The sequence below is a fragment of the Pezoporus occidentalis genome, unplaced genomic scaffold (genome assembly GCF_034315485.1).
Source record: "Pezoporus occidentalis ecotype Australia unplaced genomic scaffold, CSIRO_AGI_Poc_V1 ctg10, whole genome shotgun sequence".
Classification (NCBI taxonomy): Eukaryota; Metazoa; Chordata; class Aves; order Psittaciformes; family Psittacidae; genus Pezoporus; species Pezoporus occidentalis.
The window spans coordinates 398,071-414,684 of NW_026912779.1; the positions used below are offsets into that span (position 1 = coordinate 398,071).

The 16,614-nt window shown below is 48.1% G+C and overlaps 1 protein-coding gene across 3 annotated transcripts in view; it reads left to right on the plus strand.

The window, feature by feature from the left end:
• Nucleotides 1–16,614, plus strand: part of CFAP61 (cilia and flagella associated protein 61) — a 106,747-nt gene that overhangs the window by 60,312 nt on the left and 29,821 nt on the right. For all 3 annotated transcript variants that reach the window (XM_062608109.1, XM_062608114.1, XM_062608121.1), the window contains 3 exons: nt 9,048–9,146; nt 12,903–13,071; nt 14,922–15,096. In XM_062608109.1, the coding sequence (XP_062464093.1) occupies nt 9,048–9,146; nt 12,903–13,071; nt 14,922–15,096 (443 nt within the window). The remainder of the gene's footprint in view (nt 1–9,047; nt 9,147–12,902; nt 13,072–14,921; nt 15,097–16,614) is intronic.

Sequence of the window (16,614 nt, forward strand, 5' to 3'; positions counted from 1 at the left end):
CAAACTATTCTTTCACACATCAAATTTGTAAGGATTTGGTGATTTTGGTACTATTTAGGTAGGAATATTTACAGCTTCCTGTTGCATCTTAAAACTGGTCTTGGAAGTAGTGTTTTCGCGTGAAAAGCCTGTTTCAGAATTGCCATGAGTCACAGGAGTCTCTATAGAATGCTGTTCCGTGTGCGTTGTACCCCTCCTGGTGACTGGGGGTGGCATTCCTGGGCTCTTGGAGCAGCTCTGTGCCAGGTAACCTGGGTGCCCATCGTGCTCTGATCAGTGCGGGTCAGAGCAAACAAAGCAGCATTCCAAGTGCAAACACTGCGTGTGAGTGCTCTGGCTCTACTGAAGCCATGCAGCAGATGTCCTTTCTCTGCCGTTCATGTTTGGTTTCCTTTGTTTGATGTTTGTTTCCCAGGGCTGCTGTGGAGGTGGAATCACTGAGGTCTCCAAAGCTGTCTGTAAACTGCCTGTGGGTTGGTTCTGAAGCACTGAAGAGTGTTCAGACCCGTTGGCTGTTAAGTTGTGACCCTTCTCGCTAGTGATCAGTGTACATTTGATTCCTGGTCACATGTAGATCTGTATGTACTCTGACAGAACATCACTGTTTGAAGGTGCTTGCTTGGTTTTTCTGAATGCTTGATGAGCTGAAATGTTAAGGTCCTTTTCTGGAATGATGCGGTTACCCTTCAGGTCCCAGGAAGGAGATGAGTCTGATGCACTTTACATTGCAGTGAGAGCTGGGAGTGCACAGGATAGAGCAACGAGCTGGTGAATCTCTGCTGCATGCTGTGTTAGCCAGGCTGCACAGCCTCCTAGTGGGGCTTGGTTGGCGTAGGTGGAGCTGTAGTTTGATTGCCCCAGTACCCATGTTACTGCATGGTGGTGGGAACTGGGACACGTCGTGCTGTGGGGCTGGATGCCCTGGGCCCTGGTGTCAGTGGCACCTCTGCAGTAACTGGGCGTCACTTCAGTTTCATGGGAGCTGAGGGCTCGGCGAGGGGGGGAGCTGCTGGAGAAGCACCTCCTTGCCCTGGTGAAGAGCCGGGGGCCAAAGGCTGTGTGGTGCTGCCCCTCGCGGGCTGCTCCCGCTGGGGACCAGTACCAGTGAGGCAGCTGTGCCTTCCCGGCTGCCAGAGCCCAGTGCCGCAGCTGCTCCATGCAGATGTTGGGCTCAGGGATGGCGGCCCTGCTCCAGCCTGGCCCTGGTGCTGCCGGCTGTCTGCCAGGAGCCCGTAGCGCTGCCGCGCTGCCTCAGGACATGCAGCTCTCAGGGGTGGCTGCTCTTCCTGCCCGCTCCTGCTGTCAGGAGCAGAATGTGCCCAGGAGTGAAGACAAAAACGTTGGTACTGATCTCAAGCCATTCAAATTCAAGGCAAGTCAATCCCCCAACGTCCATGTGCTTTTCCAAGTGCGTACTCTTCATCCCTGTAAAGGCAGCATTGCCAGATCTGCACCAAGCAACACCACGCAGTCAAAATACTCATGTCCTCTGCAATAACCTGGAAAACTGGGGTCTGGTAAATAGGCAGCCATAAAAAATCCCTTGGCTGGCTGATAATATTAAAAATGTTCTGTTCACAAGCTGGAATTTATGCTGTGTGTTATGCACTGAAGCATTCACCCTGCAGCAGACAAAACAGCAACATTTCAACCACATTCTAGTTTTACTGCCCAATTTATGGCATCTTCATCTGTGGAAAATGGTGTTGATGTGTCTCAACTGCAATTCTGAAACTGCCAGGTGATTAGATTCAAACAGCTAGAGACTAACTAGCGAGGCCATAATCAGATACCCCTCATTTTCTGTCTAGAAACATAATTGCCCTGTTTTATACTTTTAAGAGGAGGAAATGCTGAAACATTTATGGAATGGAAATTGAAATTTTAGTAAGGAAATGCTCTCAGTAAAGCAGTGCTTGGATGGTGCTTTGATTTGGTCAAGCTCAAAGCCAACTTACATTGGGATTGTGGGGCTGATCGGGTAGACTTGGTAGCTGTGGGTGTTCCCCCGCAAGTGTGTGGATGTGTCTGAATGACCGTGTGTGGTGTATGGGAAAGGAAAGAGCTCTCAGATCTTCCTGTTGGGTCACGCAATTCATACTGCAAGGACTTTGGCACACTGATTTTGAGAAGCTCGATCCTGAAAGTGCTGCAGCTCCGGAGCAAACACTCCCATTTCTGAGAGAGAAACCTGCAGTGGGGATGGCAGATGAGCCATCGTCTGTTTGCACTTTGCTACCCCAAGGCAGTTGGCGCTTGTAGCACTTCTCAGTGCAGTTCACCGTGGGAAAGAGAACATCATCTTCCAGCAGCATAGTGGGGACAAATGTAATTATCTTAAAAATGGTGCTTGAAAACGTTATGGGAAGTTTGGCTTTGGGTTGGGTTTTTTGGTCTTGTGATAGGAGGCACTGGGCTTGAAACACAAGGAGGTGCCTCCACGTCCTATGTAGAATCAAGCCGTCAAGTTCAGAGTCCAGAGAGATGAGGAGTTGCTGCCAGCCAGGGAGAGGAACACTCACAGCACCCTTGAGGGGTGTGAGCCAAAGCTCAGAGGAAATATTCCCTGGTTTTTCAACGGGTTCTTGCTAAGCTATTGGCAGCGGTGGCAGTGGTGGCTTTCATGGTCTGGCCTTAAGGCTGCTCTTGAGAATGCAGCATCTGATGAAGTCAATCACTGCTAAACCTGGTGGGGAGCTTCTGGAAAAGCAGTACTTTGATAGAAGCACTTTCCATCAAAATGTGAGTTTTTGAGGGGAGGATGTGGTGGTGTGTCAGGAGGAGGGACCTGCGACATGAAGAGCTATTCTGCTGAGGTGCCATTGAAAAGAAGTGGCTCTTTGGTTTTTAAAGAAATTGCATCTTGAATGTTGGTAAATCAAAGTCAGAAGCAAACACTTTTAATCTCTTGTGAACACTTCAGGAGAGTGTTTCTGAAATGAAAGAGGATGGTGAATTGCAGCCATGTTGGGCCTGTCTTGAATGGAAATAGTCCTGTTCTGGGGAGAAGATGTGAATTCGCCCACTGCAGTGACTGATCTGTCCCCTGGTGTCCTCAGTGGCAGTCAGGTTAAATGGGAGTTACTGGCAATTAGATTTACTTGCCTTTCCAGTTTAGTTGGTGGTGGTCTCAACGTGTCTGTTGCTGGTCTTGGAGGAAGAGTCACCATGGGCACAGGTTTTAGAACAAATGAGTATGTAGAAACCCTTTTCTTGACCCTTGCACCGAGAAGTGTCCCTGTAAAGATTTTGTTGTCACCCCTTCTTTCACTGAGCAAATTCATTCACAATCTTAGCACGTTTTCCTTACCTTGATCCAATGGAGAACTGGTTTATCTTTGTTCACTCGTAATTACAGGGGGATAATTATGGATAATTAGGGGGTCAAACTGAAATGGGAAATTCAGGTTAGAGATAAGGCAGAAGCTCTTCCCTGTGAGGGTGCTGAGGCGCTGGCACAGGGTGCCCAGAGAAGCTGTGGCTGCCCCATCCCTGGCAGTGTTCAAGGCCAGGTTGGACACAGGGGCTTGGAGCAAGCTGGTCTAATGTGAGGCATCCCTGCCCATGGCAGGGGGCTGGAGCTGGATGATCTGAAGGTCTTTTCCAACCCAAAGCATTCTATGATTCTATTCTATAACTCACCGATGGACACTGCAGTTAAGCCACAGTCCTGCTCTGGGGGCTGTAACTGATGCACTCACATGAGGTTCTTGGTTGACTGTTGATACAAACCATAAACCCTTTCTGCTGCTGCTGGTACCAAAAGCCTGATGCCCAAGTGCTGTTTGGCTGGCCAGAGCCCTCATGCCACCAGAACAGCTCCGTGTTGCACCCCACAGGGGGATGGTTCTTGCTGGGTTTTCACAGAGCTTCATACTCAACTTTGGGTGGATTCTTCCTTGTCTGAGTCCAGTGCAGCTGCCCCGGGAGTGGGAGTGCAGGGAGGGAAAGGCTTTTCCAGCTCTGCCAGCAGAAGCAGCGGGCGCTGTCCAAGCAAACAGGAGCAATTTAGTACCGTGGCAATAGGGAAACACTGTGCTCCTAAAGGTTGCTAGCCCGGGCTCCAGTGCTGAGGAGTGAGTTTATGCTTGGTGAAAACATGGGCGAGTGGGGCGTGCTGTTCCTCGGAGCAGCAGCCTCTGTGCACCTGAGCAATTCTGTGTGGGGCTTGCATAGAGCTGGAAAATAGATCAAAGATCTTCTCCTTCTGGAGCAGCCCGCTCTGGAGGTCACATCCCGCCTGCCGTGGGGTTGGAGTGTTTGGGTGCTGGTCTTCCTGCTTGGGATAAATTGTTGTGCTACTCGGGAACAGGAGAAGGGTCTGTATCCGCCTGTCCCCGGAGACTGGCACCGGGCACATGGCGTTCCTGTGCCCTGCGCACACAGTGTCCCGCCTGGTTCTCTGCTGCTCCTCCTTTGCTCTGGGCTCTTTCCTTCCCACTCCAAGCCTGAGGTTCCTTCCTTTGTTGCAAGACAGATTGCTCAGGTCTCTCAGTTTCGTTAGTGCAAGACCTGATCACATCCAAGCATTCAGGATCTAGTGCTGGAAAGAGACTCTTTGCTGCCCTTTCTGGAACGATCTTGAGCTGAGTGAAGCTGAGGGTACAGGATACTCAGGACTTGGCTTTTGGGTAGGTTATGATTGAGGACAGTAACCTTACTGTTTGCAGGCTGTGCCACAGAGCTGTGCCCACAGGAGTCAGGAGCCAGGGGAAGCATTCACTTCTGTCCCCTGCTCTATCCCAGCCTTCCCCAACGCCTGCAGGCACAGGGAGCGCGATGCTTTGTTCCAGCTGAGTGCAGCGCTTGGGTTCACACACAGGCGTCACCCAGTTTGTTGTTGTAACAGGAGAGATTTGACCGTGATTAGTTGTGATAATGAAGGGTTTAATGAGAGCAATTAATTAAATCATTTGCTCAGGCTCTTTCCTCCATCTCAGCCTCCAGCATTACACGGTGCGCACAAGGAAAACAACAGGTAGCAAACCATGAGGCAAAAAATCCACAAACGCGGCAAGGAACAGCGAGGTTCGAACTGCAGGAGATACAGACACAGATCTCTCTATATATTCAAGTACTGTACTAAAACTCTGTGTTTGCGCCTTTGCTTATGCTCACAGTAAACTGACAGTCCCATTTTATTTCAAGGACAAGGGTGTTTAAACTCTTTTTGTAGCTGTCCTCTAAAGCTGTGCAATGAAACCCAATACCTTTTACTTATTTCCCTAGATACTCTAATCCCTCCCTGCTTTACCAGTATCTCTGAGCTGTTCTTCCCTCTGTATCCACAGCAACATGAATCCCTGCTGGAATTAGTTGCTTCTAAAATGCAGGTGCACTTGGTTTATGTTGCTTTCGATCAGGCTCTTAACTTGAAGACTTTCCCACCAAACAGGAACCTCTGCTTTTACCCTACTTCATATTAGGCATCAATTTATGTATTAGACGCTCAGAAGACGTTCACTCTCCTACAGCCACTGCCTGTTTCTCAGAGCCTTTGGTGGTTTTCTGTTATCAAGAGATTGTAGGCAGCAAGAAGGCATCAAATGCCTTAATAAATAAACAAGCCATCCTTTTCTTAGCCTAGAAGTAACACTGCTTCATGGAGCAGTGGGGTGGATGGCACAGAGTGTGGCCATGTGTGTACAGCCACTGCTCAGACCCCTCAGAGCCATTACCTCCCTGTGCCGGTGCCTGAACATAACCGTGGCTGAGCACCCCCAGGTTGCCTGTTGCTTTCAGCCTTGGAGTTAAATGCCTGTATATATGTGTGTGTGTGTGTGTATATGAATGTGTATATATGAATATGTGTATATATGAATATGTATGTGTATATATATAGATATGGGTGACGTGGTTGAGTGTGAGGTGTCCCTGCCCATGGCAGGGGGATTGGAACAGGGTGATCTTAAGGTCCTTTCCAACCCTGACTATTCTATGATTCTAAGTGCCTGACTGAAGAGAAGCTCCCCATGACCCATCAGTGAGGACTTGAGCTTAGAGCCCCAGAGTGTGAGCAGCAGCTCAGGGAGGGGATCCTGCCCCTCTGCTGCACTCTGGGGTGACCCCCCTGCAGTCCTGATCCAGCTCTGGGGCAGCAGCACAGGAGGGACGTGGAGCTGTTGGAGCGAGGCCAGAGGAGGCCATGGAGCTGCTGCGAGGGCTGGAGCAGCTCTGCTCTGGAGCCAGGCTGAGAGAGCTGGGCTGGGGCAGCCTGGAGAAGAGAAGGCTCCTGAAGGGGAGACCTGAGAGCAGCTCCAGTGCCTGAAGGGGCTGCAGGAAAGCTGGAGAGGGGCTTGGGACAAGGGATGGAGGGACAGGCCAAGGGGAATGGCTTGAACCTGCCCGAGGGGAGACTGAGCTGAGCTCTTAGGCAGAAGCTCTTCCCTGTGAGGGTGCTGAGGCGCTGGCACAGGGTGCCCAGAGAAGCTGTGGCTGCCCCATCCCTGGCAGTGTTCAAGGGCAGGTTGGACACAGGGGCTTGGAGCAAGCTACTCCAGTGGAAGGGGTCCCTGCCCGTGGCAGGGGTTGGAGCTGGAGGAGCTTTAAGGTCCCTTCAACACAAACCATTCTGTATTGAAACACGGACTGTGTGGTACCATCTCTACAGATTTGCCTTCTCAGGGCTAGTCTCAGTATATTTAACTTCTGTTATTGTCTCACCCAATCAGTTTTCTGGGATAAAAGCTGACTGGGATGGAAGTTGGATAGGTTGCAGTCAATAGGATTTACTGTTTTCAGCTATCCTCATCATCAATACACATTTTACAGAATTAACTGGAAAAATCATTCAGGAATGGTTGGAGACATCTCATTAAGGAAAGCAGATCTGCTGTCTTGGCACGTCACAATATCCTTACTGTGGATATAGAATCATAGGTTCTATGTTTCTATATATATATATTTAAAATCCTAAGGTTAGGATTACCAGCTACAGTTTTGAGATCAAGCTTTTGTAATACTCGACAGTGGTGGGTTTTACTTGTTTTCTTTAAAGATTCTGATAATCTTCACATATTCCAGCCTGTGTTTTTAACAATGAAGCTTCACTCATGGCTTAGCCATTTAGTAGAGTTTGATTCTTAGCTGAAGAAGACTTTTACCTCTCTGAAAACGTGACCATTATGTGCCTAGAGCTGTGCTTGTGGGCCCAGAGGGCAGCGGCCCAGCTCCTGGAGCACAGGCAGTGCTGGGTACCTGCCTCTGGCCTCTGCAACTCTGCCCCCAGTGTCACTTGCCTCTTTGGCAGCTCTAATCCCATTTTCTTTGTGCCCTGATTTTTCTCACTGTAAAATGGGAATGGAAGATCTGACCCATTTCATCCCAGTCTTCTAAGGAGATGCTAATCAACATTTTGATGCCTAGAGGATTAATGAATGGGAAACATTGGATCATGGCGGCCTATGGGAATGCCATGGGAGCACTGAGGTAGAAGTAAATCATTAGTTAGTAAATCACAGTGAGTGAAAGGTCTGAAGTGAAGCCTCACGCTCAGTGGGGAAGAACTGAACAAATGCCAGATGACCGTGGAAATGCTGGATGTCTGTGTATGGACTGAACAGGGGTAGAGCATCTGCAGAAGAAAATAGGATGGGACCAGATCAATAAAGTGCATCCCAGTGCACTCATGAAAGAGACATATTCATGTTGCCTAGGACCCTCATTCTGCTGCTTCATCCTAAATATTGTTAATGGAATTTAAAAGTCATGTTGCTGTAGCACCTGGACTTGGAGACCTATTGGCCTGAGGCTATGCAGCATGTGATGCGCAGAGGTCATTTCAGATCTAAGCTGAAAAGGAACTTGATGTTCCTAGAAGTCTTTTCCAACCCAAGTTATCCTGATTCTCTGATTCACTGCTGTGGGGACAGGCAGGATGGGAGTGTCCAGCATGTTTGTGTACTGGTGTAGTTCTTTTCCTCATAATTACATGTAAATCCATTGCCAAGGAGCCATCCTGTTGAGGTGTATGAAGTTGTAGTTGCTCAGCAAGCACCCGCTGGCAGCGCTGCACCGGTGCGGGTGGCATTCTGTGCACTTGGAATCAGCTCAGTGGACCGGGATAAGTCGGGTTTCCATCAGGACCACTTTGTATCCCTCAACCAGCATAATGTGGCCATAAATGGAGAGCAGATTCTGTTTACACCCACCTCTGCAGAGTGACCTTAATTTAAATGAGAATCAGGCCCATAATCTGTATAAATATATGCACTCTGTTACATGAAGGTTATTTATCACATTGCACTTGGCCTGCGTATGCATGGAGATTTACCATAGATAATCCATAATCCAGAATTAAACTATTAATATGCATTTTGAGAGGGGCAGCCATAACCTTGAAATTCCTTGGTTTAAGTATGACCTTTAACTTTGTTTGAATATATTTTTTAAAAGTATGAATAACAAATTAACATTGGTTGATAAAAAACATTCTGATTCCTTTGTACCATTTGCATCAATCCATACTCAACTTACAGAAAGCCTTGAAGATTAGAAGGCTTAATCACTCATAATATTTATTTGGTTTTAAATGTCAGATCACATTTAGTTCAACACGCTGTCAGCCTGGTTCTCCACCACACTCTGCCCTTGATGAAACTAGAAAGTAGTCTGGTACCCAAAGACGCGTGCCTCTTAGCAAAAGGACAAAACACTTTGTACGTGCCCCATGTAAAGGAATTGCTTTCTGTATCCTCCTGAATATGGAACTAAAGGCTGCGCTGTTCCTCTGACGTGCCCTCCTAGCTGCAGCAGGCCCAGCACAGGAAGCAGACCAATTCCCACTGTCAGCGATTGGTTTTCCTTTCCCACTGCTACCAGGGGTGTTTGGGCAGGCTCAGCGGTCTCCCAGGTAAGTCCTGCCGTAAGGAACAGCTTGTTAGTTACATGGTAGAGTCTAAATACTGTCAGGGTTAGGACAGATTGTGCTGGGTGCTGGCCGTACAGTGGATGACCACGCACTGACGTGCACTTGGGTGATGCTTCTACCAGCCGGAGCCTGGCAGCTGGCCCTGCTTCAACCATGGTGTTTTGGTTTCCTTCCACAGGCCACGTCTGCAGTTCAACAACCTGACCTTGATTTCAACTCACGGGCTCCCAGGAAAAGACCCACCAGGCTCCAGACACAGAGCATTTTTGATTAACAGGTTTGATTTCAGATCTAAACAGTGCCATAGCTTCAAAGGAGAACGTGACACTTTGTAATGCTCTGTGAGCTTGTCCTCAATTTTAGATAGATACATAGACAGCCTCAAAACAACCCAGTCTGTCTGTACACCATGCATTCACCTGTGAAATGAGTTGAGTGTAATGACTGCTAGAGCAGTAACTTCAGGACAGCAGTCCATTTTATTACACCAGGACACTGGTCTTGGCTTCCCAAGACTTTTTAGATTGTTTAGATCTCCAGGTTAAAGAAAAATGACACAAGATGTATGCTTGCTTTTAGAACTTTACTTAGCTTTTAATTTTCATGGGGTTTGCTCCAAGCAATGCTGACCAAACAGACAAGAATTACTATTAGCAGTGTGACCGGTGATGTGGTGAGGTGCTGTCACCAGTGGGGACTGCTGAGTGTACAGGGGAAGTTTAGGATTCTTGCTGTTGATAAGTCAGTTCTGCTGCTTGTGAGCTGTTTGTGTGCCTGTCACTGAGCTGTGTGCCTCCAGCCCAGCTCAGGTGCTGTCCTGCACACTCCTGGGCTGGCAGAGCCACAGCACTGGTGCTCAGGAGCTGCAGGGGAGGTTGTGACACAGGACAGCACTGCCTGTGGCTGGGAGCGGGTGTTCCACAAGCTCCCTCATTGGCCAGTAAGTAAAATATCTTGTGTTCAGTAGGATAAAATCTTAGCTCAGTAACACCCACACTACAGAATCCCCCCTTAAATTCAGTACATTTGGTTTGATGGTTGTATTTTGTACTTTGGAATAGCGTCTGGGAATCCTCGCTGTGGAAAGGAACGTGATTGTCCTGGACCTTCAGGAGGATAGAATCAAAGTGAATTCGCTATTTTGAATAGCTGGGGAATGAGCTTTGTACAAGTTATTTAGATCTGCAGTGTGACTCTTTGGAACCTGCTCATTGGTTTCTACCAAATCTTTCACTAAGTCAGCAGCAACGCACTAAAGGGCCAGCTTTTCAAATGGCAAAACAACTCTCTGCTTGCTGCACTTTAAAAATGAACTCTCAACAAAGACACGAGGGTGGTGTGATGGGAGCCTGTTTAAAACCACCTTATCTCCTTTGGAATTTTTATAAATAGTTACCTGAATTGATTTTTTTGTTGCAGAAAGCGGTGTGTTTAACTAGTAAATGAAGGGCCTGTATGCTCGCATAAACACATGTGCTCTTTCTCCTACATATCCTGTAAAAAAGGGTTGCAACAACAGAGCATCCTTCCTGATGGAAACTTGTGCTTCATCTCTGCCTCACCAGAATTAGCTGGTAAAATCTGAAAGCAGATTAAGAGTGAAAATTGAACTCTGCAGGGTGTGAGCTTTTGAAAGCATCCCTGTGATTTTGGAGTGCCAGTCTCCTGGGAGCTGAGCTCCTCAATTATAAAGGTGCTTTTGAAACCCCTCAGCTGTCCTTGATGTCCGCTTTATTTATAGATGTGTGCCTGATTACAATTCAGATTGTCAGTGGTTTTCTTCCCTTACTTACTGCCTCTGCTGTTTGTGAGTACGGAGGATGCAGAGCGCCTCAGAAAGCCCAGGCCTTCTGTCCTAAAATTCTTCAGGCCATGAAGCAGCTTTGTCTGTGGCATCCTGTGTGATAGTGCTGGAGCTCAGTAACCACAATTAATGCACAGCACTCAGCTCTTTCAGAACGTGTGTGCTGCTGCTCATAGCAAAGAGCAGTTGCCAGTGCTGTGACTCTGCAGCAGCACCACTGCAAGCACTGGTGCAGTATACAGGATCAGATGCTTCACCACGAGCCCAGTCCCCTTCTCTTTAATATCGCAGTCCAGGTAGTCCTGTGGAAGAAAGGGGAATGTTTTTCATCACTCAGTATCGATAGAAAGTAAAGTTCTTGAGCCTCTGCATGGCCGTGAGCTTTGTGTGGTAGATGGAGCATTTCTTCTGCAGTGACTTCAGATCACAGACTGGAGAAAGTGCAGGATCTCTTCACTGGCCATCCTCACACAGGCCTGAAGTGCTGGCAGGGGTGAGACCCAGCTTCCTTTCACCCAAGGTGTGCAAATTCCATCTTCTTGCCATGTCACTCATCTCATAAACCAGACGTCTGTGGGACACCAGCCATTCATCTTTTTGCCTTGCTTCAAGCCTGTTGCACTCTTTTTTGCTAGATCCCACAGATTCATCCCTTCGCAAAGGCAGAAATGGGTTTGGTCTTAGCATTACTCTTCAGTCCTACTGCAAGAACCTGATTGAACAGAATTCTGCCTGGTTTAGGTTCTCTGTATCAGAAGGCACTGGGTTGCAGAATGGCCAGCAGCAGTCTGTATGAAAATGCAGGGCTCTTGCAAGACTCCATGATCTTCATGAGTCACAACAGACGTTGTTGAAGTGTCCTGGTTTAAGCCCAGCTGTCTTTAAAGTTACCGGCTAAAGTTACTGGCTGGGCTTAAACCACAACATGAAGATGTGATTTCTCTGCTCCTCCATGTGTTTTATAATGGTGTGTCTGTTGTAGCTCTTATGGGAGTGTTTTACCTTCAGGAATCATTGTCTTCCCAGAAGTCTATTAGAAGAGGATAGTACAAATGCAGAAATAAATAAACATCCTGGTATTTGCTGGCTTGGGAAGGGGGGCATGCTCTGAGGCAGGACAGACCTTTGGAAATAATTGTAATTTTCATTGCTGAGGCATTGAAAGAGGGTTCGTTCCATTCAGATTTTGCTTCAAAATTGGCTTTTTAAGTAGCAGCGTCCCTGATACTTCCATCATACCCAGGAGTGGAGTATGTGTGACAGTTTACACTGAAACACTGCTGAAATCTGAGAGCTGCAAACGTAGGTGCTGTGTGAGGCTTTGGAAATCCACAAGTGGTTTCAGGTTCCATAGTGGCCTGGTACCGACACTGAGTTAACAGCACCAGAGCTGAGCTCAAAACCTGCACACCCGAAAGATCAGGCTCCTGTCGAGGTTGCTCATTTGGACAACTCCCAGTCTGTAAAACCTTCAGGGGCCCTGGAAACCCCAGCTGTCCCATGGAGCAGGGCTCTGCAGTTAGAACACACAAACCTTCCTCTGGTTCCCTGCCTCACAATGAAGAGGATTGCTTTGAAATTATAAAAGTTCCTTCCCCATTTCATGAAGAATAATAAATTGTTCAGCTGCAAATTAGTGCAGGTTGGTGTTTTCACATCTGCACTGCTTCTGTGTCTCATTTCCTGTCTAGTTCTGTGCTTTTTTGGATAGCCTATGGCAAAGTTCCTTCTTCTCCCCCGTTACTGTTCAGTTCATCCAGCATACGAGCTGAGCTGCATCTTAGAGACTTCTGACTGTTTGGGGCAGGGGGCCAGATCAGAATGTGTTCAGGGTTCTTCATTCTTGCATTTTGGAGCAGTTCAGCCGGGAAGGGGTCACCAAGAGAAGATTGGAGCTCTCTGCCTTTCCTCCCAGCTCTGAGGGCTGCTTTCCTGGCTTCTAGGGTATCTGCAAAGTTTTCATGCTAATACTTCAGAACACGGATGTTAAAATGCCACCAGGGCCTGTGAAGCGTAAGTCTCTTCCTTGGAGGAGCCTGCAAAGAAAAAGCAGATAAAGCATGTAGTTGTGACTTTGTTTTTACATGATGTGGTTGTAGGGCCCAGTGCTGGGAGGGGTTGTTGGGGTTTAGCAGAGAGCAGTCAGTGTGTAACTGTGTTCCATACGGACTGATCTCGTCTAATGCCTGCTGTCAGCTCATGTCACTCACGGAGTGTCTCCCTTCACAGCCACTGCTTTAATGATGAAGATCATGCAAAGATGTCACTTCGTTCCTGGGTTAACGTCGTGGTGGGTAAAATGACCAGCATCAATCGCGCTGCCAAATACGTGGTGGTTTCTAAGGAGCAGAGAGTGCCGTACGACTACCTTGTGCTGTGTGCAGGACAACAGTACCAGGTGAGGTGTGTGTGTCTGCAGTTGTTGCAGTGAGTAGTGTTTCTGTGCTGAGCAGAGCAGTGGTGCTGAGCGAGTCCACAGCCCATGGGTGCAGCAGGTTGTGCTGTTCCAGTGTGGCTGCACAATGGGAAATGTGGCTTTCCAGAGTTTCCTATGAGCAATGTCACTGCTCAGCATCAGGTACTAAGCAAGGCTGCCAGTGTGTTTGCCACCATGACGCTGAACCGGCCCACTTGACGCATGGTCCCAGTCTTCACAAGGAGACTTGCCTCCAGATGGTCCAGCACTGTTTAATCACTGGTTTGATCATCACCGTTTTGGTGATGGAAAGAATTCCTTATCAGATTAATTACTCATCTCACCCCATGACCATGCCAGCGCACGCACATTGTGCTGTGTGTTATTGTAGCACACAGCCAAGTTTCCAGTGACATCGAAGCAGATCCTTAGTTTCATGTGAAATGTGGAATCAAGCTCATCTCCTGTCCTCAACTTGGAAGGAACCCAGCCTGGGATGCCTTTTGTGTAGCCCCGTTGCCTGCAGTGGTTTTGCCTGAGTGATTGGCTTTGGCATGAGCAAGGGATTTTGCCTGTAAAATCAGGAGATCACACTGAGCGTGTGTCTACAGGTCTTTGCAGTGCTGTTCACCAGAAGTCACAAACATGAATGTCTTCAGCCCTGCAGTGAAAGCTTGGCCTGCATGAGTGCAACAGGCCTGGGGAGCAAGGAAACCCCGGGTTCTCGGTAATTGCTTTGCAGAGTAGAGCCACTTTAAGCAGCAATCCACATTTGCTGTCCAGGGACAACCAAAAGCTGAAGTGTGGTCTGAATGATGTTAAGTGCTCCTATAAAAAGAAGTGCAGAGGTAACCCTGACTGGCAGAGTAAGTTATGGGAAGTAACTAGACTGGAGAAAAGAAGCAAGGCAAGACCTGGGGTTTATCTGCTTTCAAGAAGAAGACCTAATGTCATCTATTCTCACTTTTAAGCGCTACAAAAAAATAGGAAGGAATTACTTTTATCGTCTGGTTTCTGTTGTATTACACATTGCTCTAGTCCATCCTAAGTTGTCCCTTATTTGGTACACAGTCAAATTAATCCCTAACATTATTCATTATGATTAAGAGGATTTACTTGTTGGCTAGGTCAGTCTTTTGATGTCATGCCTGGTTTTATATGGCCAGATAGTATTTCAGTTGATCCAAGGGGCAGTGAGAACACTGTTCGGGACTTTAATTGCTGGTGCTGTGAGAGTTGTAGATGAGACTCCCTTTTTTGCTCTATAGAATTCAGATTGATTTGTTACTGTAAAGTATCATTATACAAATAACACCTCACTGCTGCTGGCATTTCAACCATCAAGCAGGCTTGGTCCCTTTCTTTGGGACAAAACCTCTCTTATTTTAGGAAGTTGATTTTTGATGCTGAAAGATGGAGGCAGTTGTGCTGCACAGGCTTTCTGAGTGTCATTTAAAGGTATATGTTACCCAGATAACCACAGAGATCCTTCGGGCACGTAGTTACATGTTTCTGCTGTTTGCTGTGAAGTCCTTTCACTCGTTTTGCCTGTGTTGTTACTCCCTTGTGCCAGCACCACCCTTTGAAGTGGTCACCGCCATCCCAGAGGCAGTATGGGGTGTGCACACACGTGTACCTGCGTGTGTGTGCTCAGGCTCGCACGAATCTGGGCTCTCTGTGGCCCCCGGTGGGTGTGCTACTGCTGAATGTTAGCAGGGGTGAGGATGTGCAAGGACAGCCACCCTGAGGCTGTGTGCTTGGTATTGAAAACCCTTCGTAGCAGTTCTCTGAGATACACTCCATGTATTCACTCACCCGTTCATTTCTTCCAGGTCCCATCTCCCACTGGAGCAGATATCCGTAAACTCCCAACTACCAGAGAAGTCCTGAGCGAGTGGCCACAGAGATACACAGGGAAGGTCCCTTCCAACCATTTTACTCTCAATGACAATCAGGACTGCGCAAAGGCAGCGCGGTGGCTGAGAGAGCACATTGTCAACGCGGAAGGTGAGTGCCTGCATTGACACTCACACACCCACAGCAGTGTTTCCTGGGCTCATTGTTTCCTTAACTCCATGCTGCAGTTGGTGCTTGGTTAATTCTAACAAAGCCTTTCATCTGCTGAGCTTTGTTTTCCAGATGAATTTACCATTTGTTGTCATTTTTCATACCCACATGTGTAGCTCGGAAAGAAAAGCTTGAGATAAATTGATTAGCTATGATTATTATATAAACCAGAATGAGTCCCAAATGCAAATCTGGCTGGAGGCATTAATTAGCCAATTAAATAATAATTTAATTAGTGGATGTGTTTTTCTATATAGCAAAATATCTGGATTTGAGGCATAACACAAAGAAATCAGCTCTAAATTTGTAAGGGGGTTCTTTGTATTGGGTTACAGCCGTTACAGGCCTTCACACAGAACTGACGATCCCAATATTTCCTTTTTAACCCTTAAAATCACACATCTCTGCAGATGTCCCCCACTGCTGCCCTTCCTCAGCCTGTCCCCAGCTCCATACGTTCATTAGTTCAGGCACTGAAAGTGTATGCTGTGAAAATACCTGGAATCATCCAGGCTTCTGAGCTGAACTTCAGCTACGGAAGAGAGTTGTTCATGTAATGTTGGTTCCGTGTGCTGGATCTGGGGAAGGATGGAGTTCAGAGCAGGAAAGCTGGCCTCGTGGAAAGCTCCTGCTGAGTGCAGCAAGAGCAGTTTCCTAAGGGTGTAGGTCACCTGGCTCGTTCATGGAGAACATGGGGGCTCCTTGGTGAGGTCTACAAGGTTCATGTTCGGCTTGACAGACCCTCAGGGAGGTCCTCGAGACGCTGGAAGTTTCTTTATCATACTCCAAGTCTTGCAATGATCCGGACAGGAGACAGCAAACATGACAGTGCTTCCGCTCACTCTTTCCTCCAGCAGTGTCCTGGCCTCAGGCAGGCAAATGGAGCCTGTGCAGCAGTCCCAGTGACCCCAGCCCTGCCCACAGTGCTTCACCTCATGTCCTGCCAACAGGCACGGCTGTGTTTGCATAGAGAGATGAGGTTGTTGGGCTTCCCTCTTTGCTGCTCCTACTCTTTTATGTAAATCCCTGTGTGCCCAGTCCTGGAATGTGCTGCAGTATCCCTGTGCAGGAACGCGGTGGAAGCAGCGCCTGGGGATTGCTCTTCAGGCCTTACAGCACCTCTGCTGCTGGGGGCAAATGCACCTTTGGTTTATTAATACTAAATTAAAATTAATCATCATGCAGAGGAGGCCATGGAGCTGCTGTGAGGGCTGGAGCAGCTCTGCTCTGGAGCCAGGCTGAGAGAGCTGGGCTGGGGCAGCCTGGAGAAGAGAAGGCTCCTGAAGGGGAGACCTGAGAGCAGCTCCAGTGCCTGAAGGGGCTGCAGGAAAGCTGGAGAGGGGCTTGGGACAAGGGATGGAGGGACAGGCCAAGGGGAATGGCTTGAACCTGCCCGAGGGGAGACTGAGCTGAGCTCTTAGGCAGAAGCTCTTCCCTGTGAGGGTGCTGAGGCGCTGG